At 32.7% G+C, this 17848-nt stretch overlaps 1 protein-coding gene across 1 annotated transcript; it reads left to right on the top strand.

The window, feature by feature from the left end:
- The first annotated feature begins 8019 nt into the window (after positions 1-8019).
- On the top strand, positions 8020-9582 carry LOC130974322 (uncharacterized). The gene is made up of 2 exons (XM_057899152.1): positions 8020-9104; positions 9183-9582. The coding sequence occupies exons 1-2, from the start codon at positions 8020-8022 to the stop codon at positions 9580-9582; spliced, it is 1485 nt and encodes a 494-aa protein (XP_057755135.1).
- The last annotated feature ends 8266 nt before the right edge of the window (positions 9583-17848 follow it).

Here is a 17848-nt window from a genome sequence, read left to right as displayed (position 1 = left end):
CGTAACTGTCAGAAACAAAAGGTCGCGAAAATCACGTCGGTTTTGAAACCCGTGAAAGTCGGCTACGAATCCGAGTTAAATACTTGAACCCAAGCCTCAAAAAGATCTTGGGCTCAAGTAGAGGCACTGTTCATACCCTGGCCCAATATTAAGGGCCCAGGACCAACCAAAGAGCCTGATCCAATAGATTAAGCCTAGCTAAACACCGACCTTCACATAAGAAGTCGGTGATCACCACGACTTGCTCTAAAGAAGTCGGACATGAGATTAGCTGGCAGATAAACACTCATTTAAATGAGTAACCACCCCTAAAATCTCTCTAACCGCTTCACAAAGCCATATCTTAACCTCCCTAAGATAATGGGACGGTTATTATCCTAAAGATACGGCACTACTTCAATGGTGGTTATTGGCTCACCACTATAAGTACACTGACACTCCTCAGGTATTTCTAAGTCCAATACTCTCTAGACCTGCTCACACCCTTGCTAACTTAGGCATCGGAGTATCTTTGCAGGTACCACCCCCCATTCATTCACGCACACACGTCGGAAGGAGGCTCCAGCGTGCAAACCAGCTCGGAGACTACCATCCTTAGGCGATTAGGCTAACTAGCGCCATCTATTCAATCCATCTCCGGTTACCCACCGTAACAAAAAAGTTTTATAGTTACTCATAAGCTAATTATAATAAAAAGTTAAAAGTTAAAAATATTATACATTTTGAAAGAAAAAAATTAAGATAAATTATAAGAATTTAATCTCCTAGTATTAAAAATTTGGTTTCGCTGTTGTGGAGACGTATTTCTTTTAGAATGAATATATATTCAATAGAAAATTTTATTTTGACAGAAAAAATAATTATATAAAAAAATGATAACGGTTTTTATTCGACGTTTTTAGTCGTCCTACGACGTGTACAAATTGTACACTTTCATAATTCATTAAAAAAAAAAAAACATTTTTCCCATGCATACTTGCTCTTAGGCGTGACAAGCATGAAAGTCCGTCCGCGAGAAGCTCGTCTTTTGGTGAGTTGCTCTTTTTCGTCTCGTCTAATAATAAGACGGTTCTAAAATTTTATCTCGTTCTGTTTAATTGCAGATTAACGGATTGGCGGATTAAATTTGTCAAAATTTTTTTTTTTTTTATTATTATCTATTAAATAATATATATAATTTCACAATTATATTAATAAATTTATAATTTCTAAAGGTATAAAAAAATTATATTTTTAATATTCACAAACATTAAAGTCTTTATAATTATAAATATTGTCTCAAAAACAAAATAAACATAATCCAAAACAACATAAACATAATCCAAAATACTCAATTTTTATCTTTATACTCTTGTAAGTTGGGTTTGAAAAAATTGTATTTTGACAAAAAAATTCTAAAAATACCCTCTTATAAAAAAAAATCCGACGAAAAAGTCCGTCCCACCCCATCAAAATCCACAGTTTAAGCGATACAGATTAGACAGACTTTTGTTCATTGGCAATCTCAATTTTTCAACCCAATGTAACTAACACGGATAATATTTCATGAAATCTGTTAACCATCACCACATAAGATTTCTAACTTTTGCACTGTCATAAAAAAATCTAACTTTTAATTATCATTTAGCTAAAGGATAATGTCAGAGAGATAATAACTTTAAATTCAGTTATCTTATTTAATTTAATATATATAATTTACATTCAATTTTCATATCTCTCTGACATTTTTGTTATTACTTAAATAAATTTTTAGCTCCTATAAAAAAAATTTAGATTTATATTATTTTTATTTTGATCCAATAAAATCTAAAAGGTCTCTATCTTAATTTTTATTGTTAGTTTGTTTTGCTAATTACTAACGCAGCAATGCAAAACGTGTCGCATTAATATTATTTAACCAACCACATAAGTATTTAATAAAATCAAATTAATGGCAGTGACTAAAATAAAAACCTTTTAAATTGTAGTGACAAAAGTCAAAAGAAAATTTTTATATAGACTAATTATGTATAGTTCCCACCAAATTTCAAATTAATGTTTCTAACTTCATTTTGTTCTACCTTATGTCTCTCAACTACCCACTTTTAATGCATTATTATTAGTACTTTTAAAGTTAGCTAACCTGTGAAACCAATTATATTTTCGTTATTATTTCTTCAAAGAAACAATTTGTATAAATTTCTATCAATGCAAGAGAACAGAGAGCATATTTGCTCTGAAATAGGTAAGCTTATGGGAAATAATGCATTATATTTTTGGCAATAGCAATAAGTCAAAGTAAGTAAGCTTAATTAGCAACTCATACATCAATAGTAATAATAAATAACCCTTTTTCGGCTACAAGTTATATTCTTTAATCATATATTTTCATCATTTTTTTGGGTTTAAAATTTTGGTAGACTCCACACTTATTTTTTATTTTTATCAAAGTCAAGAATACTTTTAGATTTTTCGCATGTTTAAAATAAATACTTATAAAATATAAAACCGTTTAGGAAGTAAGTTTTATTAATATAGAACATAATCACATAAGTCGATTTCTTGTTAATTATTGACGTTGATGATTAATTGAATATTTGAAAACACAAAATAACCTATATTTTATTTTTATTTTTTGGAGCTAAACTCTATAGAAGTAGCAATATTATATTACAAATACAAAATTCTTGCTGTCTCCTAATTATTCCAAAAGCATTTAATGTTTCGAACTAAACTTCACCAAATAAACCATCTGATTAATTGCTAAATTGTTTTTTGATTGCGTAGGATTGTAGATCATGTTGTTGTTTTAGGATTGTAGATTACAGTTGGGATCCTTTGATGTTTTACTAAATTGAATTAAATTTCAATTATGAATATCACTATCACATAATATCCACTACTACTACGCAACCATAAATAGATGGATAATTTTTTTTTTTGGTGACTTATAGATGGATAATATAACGTACTCTTTTCGATCCCTAATAATTATTGTATCTATCTATATATTATTGGTACGCTAATGTAATCTCTTCATTTTTAAATAATTCCATAATTAAAAACTTATATAACATTAACAATTATTCTTTAATAAATTATCTCTCTTTTAAGCAAGAAGATTATTAAAAATGAGGTGGTGCGAGACTCATGCAAAGATGTTTAAACTTTAAAATGTCTTTTAATGAAAAATATTTAATCTCATCTATTGAATAGTTTTAGAAATAAGGGACTAAACTGGAGAAAAAATTTGTGTATTATTGAATGTATTCAAGTTGTCTATTCAAGTTGTCTGTTCAAGTTGTGTACAATAATACAATATAAAAGGATATTTATAGGTACTAAGAGAATCGTAATAATAAAGACGTAATCTCCTATAATAAATATTCAAATATACTAAATAATACTAATTGATCCTAATTGATTCTAATTATATTCTAACATTACTAAATAATACTAATTGATCCTAATTGATTCTAATTATATTCTAACAAATAGATTATCATATATATATATATATATATATTAAATTTTGACATGTAGTATAGATTGAAAATGTTATTTTTATTAAAAAGTGTGTTATATTTTTAAAATCGTTACTTTGATTCTAATACTAATTTTTAAATTTAATTAGGATTTAAATTTTTAACAAAAATTTTATTAGAAGATAGTTTTATTTTTTATTTTTTTATAAATTTTATAATATTATTTTTCTGCTTTTATTTTATTATCATTTTGATATTTTTTTCATTTTGCGAATTTAATAATTTTTTACGAGTTAAGTTTTTATTTGTAATTTATATAATTCTTTAATATTTTTTCTTTTCTTTGATTCTTAAGATCTATATTTTAATCTACTAATTTTTTATTGTTAATTATTCTATTTTTAGTCTAGTAATTATTATTTATTTTTGAATTCTTTGAATAAAACTTGAGATTTTGAAAAAAATTATTTTATATAAATTTAAAAAATTCAGTGTCATTTGAATTAATATTAGTTAAAATATTTAATTAATTATTTTTCTTAAATTTTTAATTTTATTCATAATTTATATTTTTATATTAATCTACGTTTTTTAGAGTATGTTTTTTTACTATAGCCAAATTAATAATTTTTGAAAAAATTATTTTATCATCTTTATATAAGTGGTGCTCTAAAAATAAAAGGGAGATATGAGATCTAATTTGATAAAAAATTTACTTTTCATCAAGTAATTTATGGTGCATATGTTACAACACATGCATGAAATAGCAGCAGTTTTAAACTACCATAAAATAAATTATCCGTGTTTAGAATTATTATCATTTAAGATGTGAGAATTAGAATTTACAGAATTATTATTATTTAAGATGTGAGAATTAAAATTTGCAGTAGTTTTCAACAACTGTTGGTATAACCATCGCTATATTAATATATTGCGTTAATTTAAAACCATCGCAATATACTAATCTTGGATTGTGTTACCAATTTTACAATAGTTATGTTATGTGTACACTAAAATCAGTTATTAAAGTCAGTTACTAGTATAAAATACATGCTGGAATGCAAATACACATTTAAAATAAATTAAACTACACATGTATACATACACAAATACATTGGTGACTGATTTTAATAGTCAATTTTGGTGTACAAATAGTATTTTTAATTTTGCAATAGTCGTAAACTGCCATTAAGTGATGTGTTTTTTGTAATGCATCTTTAAACACTCCTTACTGAGTAAGTAACCTTGTTAATTTGACAAATCTTAACACTCTATTTATTGTATTTTATAACAATTGTTTAAAATTAAAGTTTAGAAGTTAAAAATGAAAGTTCAAGATTTAAAATTTTGGGATTTAGAATTTTTGAGGTTGTTAGAGTTTAGGATTCAGATTTTAAAATTTGTGATTTAAAATTTAGACTTTAGAATTTAAAAAAAAAACTACAATTTTTACTTTTTCTAAGAATCTATTAACATTTATCATAATTTATTGAAGATAGATTTTAGAAAATAATTTTTAAAACTTGTAACACATATATTTAGTTAATTAAATTAAAAATAATTTTAAATAAATACAATCAGCCTAATTCAGATTTAATAAAAAAATAAAAATTTAAATGAACACGTATCTTTTATAACCAAATCCACAACCAAGTCTTATTATACTTTAATAAACCTCTTAATATACTTTAATTCTCATCTTACTTTTAAGTGTCAATTCACATGTACACACATTTATCTAGATGTATTTTGTTATGCCAATAGAGTATTGAGTTAAATTGGTTAAACTTAATTATCAAAACGCTTGGTTATATAGTATTATTCTTTAATAAAATATACTTTAAATTTTAAAATGACCATAATAATAGTTATAAATTGAGGAGAATTTTTTACCACGAATGAAATTTGACATCAATAATATAATTAAGAATAAAACTGAATATTTATTAATATATAAAATTATATTATACTATTTAATTTTGATAAATACAAGTCAATTTTAAAAAAATAATTCCTTAAGTATTTTTAAAACATTTTCAACTTTTTAAAAACTCATAGTTTTTTTTTATTTTTATTATTAAAAAAGGGTAATATAAACTAATTTGACACTCATTTAACACGTATTTTTTGTTTTGTTAATTAGATAAAAATATAAATACATAATTGATTAATATAAATTATATTTTTAATTTAGTTAATTTCTTTAGAATAAAAATTTAATTCAAGACTTATCTATTTTTACGAAAGATAAGACGATTTCTTACCAAAAAAAAGAACACTTCGATCCTAACATTATTAATTTAGAATAATACGAATAGAAAATTCGTTAAATAATAACAGAAATTTGTTTTTAGAGGTTTATTTGTAATTCTTTATTCTCACCATTATAATTCTTTATTCTTTATACTCATCAAAGAGAAAATTGGGAGAAGTTTCAACCAATTTGAACTTTTTGTCAAACTAAGTGACAATCAACCTCTAAATGTTTGGTAAGTAGACCTTTCCATTTAAAATTGTCTGCATATGCTTTACCCTTCAACAATGGTGTGTGTGGCTTCTTAACCACATACTCCGAGCCATGTCTCTCAGCAAATTCCTTGGCTGATTCTTCATTATCAAAATACAGGGCAGAATCGCCAACATGGGCATAGGGGTCTCCAGTTGATGTCCAGCCCATCAACGGATTCTCCCACTTTTGGGTTGACAAAAAGTTGATTTTTCATCTTCCAACCTTCCCAGATCCTTGTTGAGTAGCAGTTCTAGCAGGATAGTAAATTACAACCCTACGATAAAGGTGATCGTCGGGAATACCGAAAACCAATCCGATCTCGCCTGGTTTGGGCTTCTCCACCAACGTGTCAGAGGAAAATGGACGCAACGCGCCTCCCAAAACGGTGCGTAGGCCACGGCCATGGCTCGCTACACGTTGCACAAAGTATACCATAATAAAACGGAAAGAGTACATAAAGGGTGCGCAAAGATAATAAAATTATGAAAGAATAATGAAAGAAAAGATGAAAAAAATTTATTAATTGTTGATTGATTGAAAATTGTAAACTATGAAGGTAAAACTAAGTATATATAGAGTATTGACCTATTATTAAGATAAAAGTAAATAAAAATAAAGATAAAGATAAAGATAAGATAAAATAAAGACTAAAATTATAATTAGATTTGTATATTTTGTTGGGCTAAATTTGTGAGCCGTAAGACATCTTTATTATTATCATGGGTTAAGGTGGAAGAGTGATTTAATATAAACACTAACACGAACAACATTAATATCATCATTTTCTGGGCAATTTACTTATTTAAATTGTTTCACTCTCAATATTACGCAAATACATTGTTTCAAAAACGAACACGTAAATACGTTGATTCACATATCTATATAAACCGCTACTGGCCGTAGCGGTTTACAAGAGAACAGAAACTGCTAATACCAGCCGCGGTTTACATGTATGCTGGGTTGGTTATAAATCGCTGCTGCCAGCAGCGGTTTATGTGCGTTGGTGTGCGTGCGTAAACCGCTGGTGCCTATAGCGGTTTACGTTTAGTATGTGTCAATGGGCTCCCTATATAAACCATGGAGGGGCCAAATGTGGAGAGGTAGAGTGTTATTCACAAATGGATGGGGAGAATAGTTTTGTGGCTCTGGTCCACTGCTCTGGAAATATTCAAAAGAGCAAAAGGCATGGTGTGAAATTCACAGATAGAGAACCGGTTAGTATTTTTATCCGATCTTCGAGTACATTGGCAGAGATTAAGCTCAGCATATTACGAAAGCTCGGTACCTGTGGGACGAAGTTGGTAAAATAGTTGTTTTACAAGATTTCCATTACCTTGTGTCAACTGGTGTGAGATATAAGACCTTTGTGATAGGGTCGGATGAAGACCTACAGGTCTTGTTTCACGCAGGCGTAGTTTTCTGGAGGTGAGGATACCTGAGATGCTTGCGAAGTTGGAAGATCGTGTGGATAACTCTGGGGCATCGGCACCGGATCCTCAGTCGACCACAGTCGGTGGTGCCTCGACATCAATGCATGTGGTAGCAGCGGCAGTTCTAATTCCTGAGCCCGAATGTGCTGGGGCTGTTCATGCTAGTGTGCCTCATTGTGTGCCTGAGGTTGAATTTGAAGCCGGGCCGGATCGAGTTGAGAATGCGCTGTGTGATGATGATTCCGATGAGGAGCCGGTCGATATTGGTGGGGACAGTGATGATGATATACCAAGAGGTACACGTACAACCCATGGAGGTTCCGGTTCTGGAACACAAGAGTTCCCTCCCCACCTGTCGTCTTTGAACTTGAAAGCCATCGGTCAACACCAGAATGTAGAGGCAACATTCAATGGGCAGGGTATGCATGATGGGACAGGTTTGACTGAATTTTAGATTGGCCAATCGTTCCAGAGTAAGGAGGAAATCGTGCTGAGCGTAAAATATTACAGCATTCGGCGTGGAGTTGAGTACAGGGTTATAGAGTCAGACAATCTAAAATACCAAGGGAGATGCAAGGAGTTTGGTAACGGGTGCACATGGTTGATTCGGATAGTCATGCGGAAAAGGAAGAGCACATGGGAAGTTAGGAGGTACAACGGATCACACACGTGTATGGCCACATCGATATCGAGCGACCACAAGCAGCTTGATTATCATGTCATTTGTGCGAGGATCTTTCCATTGGTTAGAGCTGATGCGTCAGTGTCGATTAAGGTGTTGCAAGAGGCAACATATGATTTCAAGCCTAGTTATCGGAAGGTGTGGTTGGCGAAGCAAAAGGCAGTAGCACAGATCTACGGCGATTGGGAGGAGTCATATGCGGATCTGCCCCGCTGGATCCTTGGGGTCACATTCACCATGGACGGTTCCGTTGCTCTGCTAAAGACCTCCCCGGTTAGAGTGGGTGACCAGGTTGATGAAGATAGAGTCTACTTTCATCGCATGTTTTGGATATTCCCTCCATGTATTGAGGCATTCCGCCACTGTAAGCCACTTGTCAGTATCGACAGGACACACCTGTATGGCAAGTATGGAGGGACCTTGTTGTTGGCGATTGCTCAGGATGGAAATTCGAATATTTTACCTGTTGCGTTTGCACTAGTGGATGGAAAAAATGCAGAGTCTTGGTCATACTATCTATCCAATCTTAGAAGACATGTTACTCCACAGCAAGGTATTCTCATGATCTCTGATAGACACAACGGCATCAAGGCTGCGCTGGAGTCCCCAGATAGTGGTTGGCAACCTCCCCATGCTTATAGGGCATTTTGTATTCAGCATGTTGCAGCAAATTTCGCCCTCACCTTCAAGGGGCAGGATGCGAGGAGGTGGCTAGTAAATGCTGCTTATGCGAAGACGGAAGCAGAATTTGACTATTGGTTTGATATAATGAGGACAGAGAACCCGGCCATGTGTGATTGGGCAAATAGGATGGAGTATGGGATGTGGACACAGCACAAGGATGGGGGGAGACGATATGGTCACATGACGACCAACATTTCTGAGTGTGTGAACTCTGTTTTGAAGGGCACAAGAAATCTATCAGTGACATCCTTGGTTAAGTCCACCTATCTTCGGCTTGTTGAGTTGTTTATTGTTCGGGGGCAGACGGCAGAGGCACAGTTAGGGTCCGGTCACCGGTATTCGTAGGCACTTGTTAAGGCCATTGAGCGGAACTTGAAGGATTTGAGGTGCTTCACTGTGACTGTGTTTGATAGGCATCAACTTGACTATACAGTGGCTGAGACTACTCCCACAGACAAATTCTCGTTGGGTAGCTACCGGGTTTCCCTAAGGGATCGTACTTGCGACTGTGGATACTTCCAGGTGCTGCACTACTCGTGTTGCCATGACATCGCATGCTGCCCGCAGTCACGGCTAGATTGGGCAACTTATATCGATGAAGTGTACATCATGTCTGAGGTATTTAAGGTGTATCAGATGTCCTTTGCACCTTGTATTCCAGAGGGGCTTTGGCTCCCCTATGATGGTCCGACTGTGATCCCCGACCCGAACATGAGACAGGCAAGAGAAGGACGACCACGGTCCACCCGCATCCGCAACAACATGGACGAAGCTGACACCAGTCGACCGAAGTGGTGTGGCCTGTTCAGGTAGCCCGGTCACACCCGAAGGGTTTGCCCTCAGCGAGGTTCTACCAGCGGCATCTAGAGTTATCATGGTTTATATCCTTTGGAATTGTTTACGTGTCATGTTGTCAGTTATCTATTTAGTGTTTGTTCCTATGAATGTATCCCCTTGTAATCAGCAATGACTTTTAGTTGTGATGAGTTTATTAGTTAATCTTAATTCAATTAGTTGTTTATCACTTTTGTAGATTTATCATGGTTTAGTTCCATTATATAAGCGATCAATAATAGTATAGTAGTAAATGATATGCCAAAATAACAATCAACCATAATAATTAAACATAAAGTCCTTAACGAGTTCATAAATCACATAACAAAAAAAAAACAACACAACAGACTAATCATCGCAATCATCTCGGGCTGCATCATGAAAAGGATCAAGCAGATGAGATCCCGTCCCACAGCGCATGGGACGCCTGACTCTAGTCGGTCGGCCAGCCTCCTGAACAGCATCATCAACCGGAGGGTCAATCCCAAACGCAAATTGGGGGGTGCCTCCCATGGTGAACCAAGTATCCAAAGGGCTACTTGCAGGCTCGTTAAGATCCACCGCATACTGTCCCCGATAGTCAGGTGTCTGGGACTACATCTCTGTCATATGTTGCTGGTAAGCTGCGGTATCGAACTGCACATCCGGTATTTGTGGCTGGTAAGGCAGGGCATCAACCTGCACATGGGACGGGCCGGCATCATCCCTAAACACCGCAGTGAATTCTGCATGCAACTGTGCACTACCCATCTGATCATCTACGTCCATAGTCATCGTAGGCGTAATAGACTGAGTGAATGTATCACCTCCAGTCTCAGTCCCTATGGTCCCACTAACTCCACCACCGAACTGGGTAGCACCCTCAGTGCCCCGACATTTGGCACTAGACCGACGAACACGGTGACCACCCCCATCAGCAGCCTCCCCGCCTGCATCATCCTCGTGCATCATATCATATATCCATCGCCACTCTCGACCGGTGTCCCAGGTACCAACACGACGGCGTCTCTTAACATGCCGATTGTCTGGCATATCAGGTAGCTGTGATCTGCGTGGGACCTATGACGAACCTCTCTAAAATGCCTCTTGAGGTATCTCGGTGCCCCTGGAATCCGCGAATGCTACCCCTGGGCTAAAGAACCTATGAGCCTCGCGGTACCACCAATCTAAGTAATCAGCGGATGGACCGGGATCTGGCACTCGCTCAATGGCAATGACTGCATCAAGTCTGTTCCCCCAGTGTAAATGCCAAGCCTGATAGTAATGGGGGAACCACCTATCTCCTCCCCTCCCGTCCTTAGCATGTAGCCATTCTACGTTCAAAGCATCCTTGGGGATATGCTGCACTCCACCCAGCTGTGGGACAACCCTATCAACCTGATGCCACTCGATGACCGCAAAGTATATCAAAGTAGTGACCGCTCGTCATATGTGACAATGCTCCTCTGTAAGTATCTCCGGATGGACCATAGCAAGTACATCAAGCACGGAGTAGGGCTCCCATACAATCTGAAAATTCAAAATACATCAGACAATACCACAACAAGTATATATGTAGTCACGACTCGAGAGCAAACCGCAAACGAAATCATAACAAGTGTAATACTTACATCACGAGCGGTCAAACGATCCAATGCAAGCCGATAACTTAGGACCTGTTCCTTGCCATCGTTCGGAGGTAAGTAAGCAGACCACCTAATTGTAAATCAGATGAGACACAAACTTAAAAAACACAACAGAAAATTTTGAAGCTTTGAAAAAACATAACCCATACCTGGATGCCAGCGGAAAAGAGAAAACCTCAAACCCGGACGGCCTCAACGAGGGGAAATGCCAGAATATCCAACTCTGTAGCAACTGGAGGGGACTCGCAAGGTTAGTCATATTTCTGTTTGCTACCCGACACATACATCGGTACAACCAAGCCAAAGTAGCCGAAGCCCAGCTATACCTCCCCATGTCATCAAGGTTCGCCACAAATGGCAACCACCATATATGTACCCGGTTCGGACTCTTGTCCCCAAATAATTGAGTAGATGCGGACAGTCTCCTTGTTCGCATCTGGTTGTAGCACATTAAACCTCTCGTGGAACCATGTAAAGTGGACCGTCATCTGCTTGACCTTATTCGGTGGTGGCAGCTCACCGAATAGGTCCTGAAACCACTCCCAAGCTGGTCGGCCACCCTCCATGTATTTCTCAAACTCACCAAGGAAACCACTCACAGCCTCCCCATCGACAGGCAACCCTAGCTGAAAAGTCACGTCTTGCAATGTCACTATGCACTCTCCGAAAGGCATGTGGAACGTGTGCGTCTCAGGACGCCCCCTCTCAACGAACGCACTAACCAATGGCTCATCCAACCAGAACCCTTGGCTATTTAGCCTGGCCAAATGGTACAATCCAACCCTCTCTAAATACGGAATGATCCTTTCATGCATGGGCATATTCTGTTGCCGTCTCACACTGTATATACACCTAGTGGGCTGCACAGAACATGAAAGAAATGCAGGATACAATTAAATTCTCCTATCCATAAGAAAATTCCCCTATCTAATAATAACAAATATCGTAAACCATCAACAAATTTTGAACTGGTAAACAAATTTATCTATGAACCCTATAACTAACTCGTCAATAAACCAGCGAGGTTCAAATTATAGGTACTTTGATTGTATACTAAAAATATAAACCTTTTTTGTACATAATTAATTTTTATAATGACCTACAAACATGGTCAAAAAAGAGTTAAATTCCTCCTAAAGGTATTGGGCTAAAAGGATGGAACCCAAAAGAACACCTTGAGGAGTTGAATTTCTCTTCAGTGGGAACTATATTGGTGGAAGTGGATTGGTTGGATTTGGAGTGTAAATGTGTCATCTATTTAAAAGAAAACCAAACTAGATGTCCCTTCACTAATGTCACATGTCAGAAGCTTTAGTTTAACGTGTGAAAATCAATTTCTTACCTTTCCAGTTGACAAGACTTGAGGTGATAGGAACACCTAAAGATATTTTGGAAAAAGCAGTAAACCAAATATCAGATTAAAAATCATTGGACAATAGATTTCCTCTTCATCATAGTTTTACACTATAAAAAGGACCTCAAGCCACCTCTGTAAAGCACCTTTTACCTTTTACCATTTACCCTTTACCCTTTACTTTCACCATTACCATTACGATCATCTTCTTTTTCACTTTCACTACTTTTCACTTTCACCTTCACCTTCTTCTAGATCTTTCTGACTTTTGAAGCTAATAAGCTAAAAAATCCATCTTTTCCTCTACCTAAATTTTCTTTCATTGTTCTTCATTTCATTCACCACATTCACGAGTAAAAACTGGCATTCTGGTGTTCCCCCAAAACACTTGACAACCATTAACCAACCCCTGTCCACTTTAAAAAAAGCTCATTCATCCTCTTATGACATTAGTGGAGGTCTCAACACTTATTTTTCACCTCTATTTCTCATAATTAGTTCTTGTATTACTTATCTGCCATTAATAGAAGTGTTTTTCCTCACAAGTTTACTTACCCCGAATCTCTCATCTTAACTATTATTTTTCACTTAATCTATTTTTCACGAAACCCACCCGAATTATACTTATTACAGTAGTAAAAATGACAACACACTAAATTGATTAAATAACAGCCACAATTATAAACATATTATAAAACTCTAACAACAAAATTCAAAACACCAACCCAAACCAATTAAACTAACATCCTAACATGCGAAGCCTAATTTCAAACTAGAGGTACTAATCTATAAACTCTGTATATTCTACCTTACATACCATTTTTCTAACTAACAAATGCTAAGCCTAAAAAAATATATAAATTATTAACTAACCTCGTCACCAATGGAACCGGCAACATGCGCAACACCATTCAGCGGTACAAGCTCTTTCTGTCTGCCATGATATCCCGCCGGAGATCGCAGCTCAAATACCGAGGACCCGCTCTCAACTTGCTCTGACCTCTCTCTAGAATTTTCTCTCTCTAACTAACCTTACAAACCCTCAAAATGAATAATTCGCGGTTGGCTCTGCGGTTTATATAGGCAGCCATCCTCCACTTAAACCGCTATAGGCTCTAGCGGTTTACGCACGCACACCAATGCACACAAACCGCTGCTGGCAACAGCGGTTTATGACCAATCCGTATCAAACGTAAACCGCGGTAGGTGACAGCGGTTTCTGTTCTGCAGCCTTTGCTTGTAAACCGCAGTTGGTACTAGTGGTTTCTGTTCTCTTGTAAACCGCTACTGCTAGTAGCGATTTATATAGATATGTGAATCAATGTATTTACGTATTCATTTTTGAAACAATGTATTTGCGTAATATTGAGAGTGAAACAATTTAAATAAGTAAATTGTCCTCATTTTCTTCTCTCATTTTTTGTGTGGTGTTTTTTTCCCCAAATTTTTGTATTATAATTATTTTTTTCTTCTAACATTATTTTCAACAATAATCATTCTTTACTTAATTATTATTATTATTAAAAGTATTTTTTAAAAATAAATTTATTAATAATTTATATGAAATTTAATTTTAAACTCTCATATATTATAAATTAATTTTTTTAAATTAATTTTTGTTATTATGTAAAAAAAATTTTAATAACAAATTTGTATTATTCGAAAATAATAATATTAAAAATCAAAGTGTATCTATTTCTTTGAAAAAATTCGTCTTATTTTCCGTAAAATTAAATAGAAATCCAATTGAGTGTTTATTTATTTATTTTGTGGTGTGTGGCGCCTGTGATGATGTTTTTGTTTACTTGTATGAGTGTCTGTGTAGGTACTAAATTAGATGGATGCAGGAGCAGGGTAAGGACAATGGATCGTAAAGACGTAATCATTTGGCTTTGCGGTTTTCGATATGAAGACGACGTTATTAATGACCATTTAATTGCCAAAAACTTCAAAAAGTCTTATTTGTAATCCAAAAGTTATAACTTCATCAAGAAATAAAAGTCCCTGCTAAGCTGCCCCCATGGCCGATCATTATGCCCCCACCTTTATCACCGTTTTCAAAGCCTATAAACGTGTGTTAGACTGTTACTTCATAGACAAATTAACATTTGAATTCTTGATATTGTTTTAAATAGATGAATGAGATTGATCAATTCAAATTAATTAATTTAATTTTAAATTTGACAATAATTTAATCATATTTATTTTTTTAATAATCATTTATTATTAATATAAAATAAATTAATTTTACTGGCATAATATCATAAAAATATAAATATATATAATTATTTTACATTAATAATATATTAAAATTTATATTTAAAAATATTAAAAATATTTAAATGTTATTGAGATTTTGTAGGATTGTAAAAGAAAATAATTTATACAAAGTTTTGAACGAATAAATTTTTTATATTTTTAATATATTAAATATATAGAAGATTTTTAAGAATTTATATTATTTAAAGTTATCATTTGTTATATATTTATTATAAGGTAATAACATTTCTATAATGTAAAAGTTTAGGGTTAAGTACTGTTATTGTGTGAACAACTTGGACGTAACTTCGGCTACAGGAGTTGACGCCGAACTTTAGTCTTTAATGTTGAGTTTTGGCCTTTAGTGCTGAGCTATAAGTTGGGATGATTTGAGCTTCTCGTCCAAAGAGGTGTCACGTCACGGAGAGTATGAACAAAAAGGGGGAGTGTACATGCAAAAGGCACTCCGATGTTTAAGTTAGTACTATGAATTCAGTGTATCTGTTAAGGACAAGATATCATACCTTTATAGGCTGAGTATAAAAAGTCAGTTACATTATCATTGATTGTCTGAATTGAAGAGTAGTTATTAGGTTTTGATAAGCGATAATGCTTGATCGAACGTTTTGATTTCAGGACGTAGTCCGTTAAGTCTGATTGTAACGTGCGATGCCGAGTTATAACGTAAATTGCCGAATTATGGTGTGTAATTCTAACTTATAACGTTGGTTTTGTAGCGGTCCGGATAAAGTACGATTTTAGTTCTTAAGATAGGTCGAAAAATTTTTTTGCCTCGAACGTTTTTTTTTGCGTACAAAATCGTCTTTAACATTTAACTTGGTTTTAAAATCGTCCTTACCTTAGATACCAAAATCGTACGAAAGTGATAGCGAAAAGCCGAGGCAGAGGTGGATCGTGGACAACTTCTTCTTTTTTCCTTTCTTCTTCGCAGGAGCAAAAACACTATCTTTCTCTTATTTTTTCTTTTTTTATTTTATAATTTTTTGTTATGGGTAATTTAGTCCAAAATTTTAATATTTAAGTAAAAAAGACAATTTTAAAAACGATTTTAAACCTTAAGAAAAATTTTATATGTAAAAAAGATTGAGAACAAAAAATATTTTCGGTCAATATCTTAGAGACAAAAATCACACTTAACCCTGAAAGGTTATAATTTAATTCTTGTTGTTTTAAAAGAAAAAAATTAATATAAAACAAATACACACAAACAAATTTATACAAAATTCATACAAATAAAAAAAATTTACATAAAAGAATATATTAAAAATATAATTATTTATATTTTTTATGAGTTTAAGTTTTTTTTTTTCACATTATCTTCCAGTACCGTAAATTAAAGACTATTTCGTTGTAGATTGAAATTCTATTTAAGAATTTGTCATCAGTTAATAGGTTACTGACTTACTGCATGCACAAGATGAGATTCGAATTTTTGATACTTGGATAGGTTCATAAGTAATTTTTTTTTAACTTTTAACTTAGAAAAAAGTATAATATTAATATTAGACACAATTTTCAAAACTAAATTGTAATTTTTTAAAAAACTATTTAAATATTTATGAAAAGGTTAAAAAAATAACTTCTCTTATAATAAAAGTTTTTTATAATTCTTTTTTTAAAACTAAAAAATTAAATACAAAATAATTTATTTATAAGTTACTTTTAATATATATAATTATTAAAATTCCTTTTTTTTAAAAATTAATTAAATTGTTTATTTAAAATGGCCTTAAACTTAATTATTTTAAACTTTTAAAACAAAGAGTACCGTGACAAAGCTTGACTAACATTACTAATTGTTTTTAGTTTCAAATTATAAATATATTTACACAAGCAAAAAATAAGAATTACAGACAATAAATATGTGTTATATATTAGGGAACGAGATAGTAAACAGAGACGGTTCAGTTAATATTAAAAAAAAAACGCTTTTGTTTGTTTATACAAAAATGTTTGACAGCCAAATATTTTTTAAAATAAATCCAATTAAGATATATAAATAAATCCAATCTTTTTACATTTTTTTCGTATGTGACTTTCATCTGCGTAGTTTTTAATTTTTTGTTTTCATCGCATTATACATTTACTTATGCACGCTTTCTCTTTCAAAAAAGAACAATAACATGAATAGAAAGGGAAAAAAAAAAAACAATAATACAACAATTTACCAACCTTTTATTATAGACAAAATATTTATTATCAATTTAGATATTCAACACAATAAAAGATAGATATGTAAACTAAAAAAAAGAATATATATGTATTTTGCCATAAATATTATATTACGGTCAAAAAGTTTTAATATTATTTTATTTTTGATAACTTTTAATTGATTAAAAAATTGTGTCACAATTAATTTTATTTGTTAGATTAAAAAATTTTAGTGCTACTTTTGTTTTTAATAATTTGTAATTAGTTAAAAATAATTTATATGTTACAATTAAAAAATTTTCTGTGTCACAATTAAAAAATTTTAATATTATTTTTGTTTCTGATAATTTTTAATTGATTGATAAATTTCTTGTACTACAGTTAAAATATTTTTCTGTCACATAAAAAATTTCGGTACCATTTTTCTGTTTTATGTTTTTTTCAAGCTCCCGCTCCTATTTTTTCCTTCTTCTGTTTTATCATTTCATAATTCTTTTTTTTCATATCTTAAAAAGAATAAAAATAAAAAAATAAAAAAAGTAAAAAAATGTTGCAATAACACCAGGAGAAATAGAAAAAGACAAAATAAAAAATAACATCATCAACAACAATAAAAAAAAAAAAGAGAAGAAACACGTGAAAAAAAAAAGAAAAACATGAATAAAAAGTATTTGATTCATGCTCACATTGTATAAGTATTTTTTTATTTAGTTTAAACTAATTTAATTAAATTTAATTACTAAAAATACTTATACAGTTATACATGTAACGTTAACGTTATTTATATATGCTAATTAAAGTGTTAATTAAATTTTTTATCTAATTATCAATATAT

Source organism: Arachis stenosperma, chromosome 1, assembly GCF_014773155.1.
Source record: "Arachis stenosperma cultivar V10309 chromosome 1, arast.V10309.gnm1.PFL2, whole genome shotgun sequence".
Lineage (NCBI taxonomy): Eukaryota > Viridiplantae > Streptophyta > Magnoliopsida > Fabales > Fabaceae > Arachis > Arachis stenosperma.
This window is presented reverse-complemented; position numbering and strand designations above follow the sequence as displayed.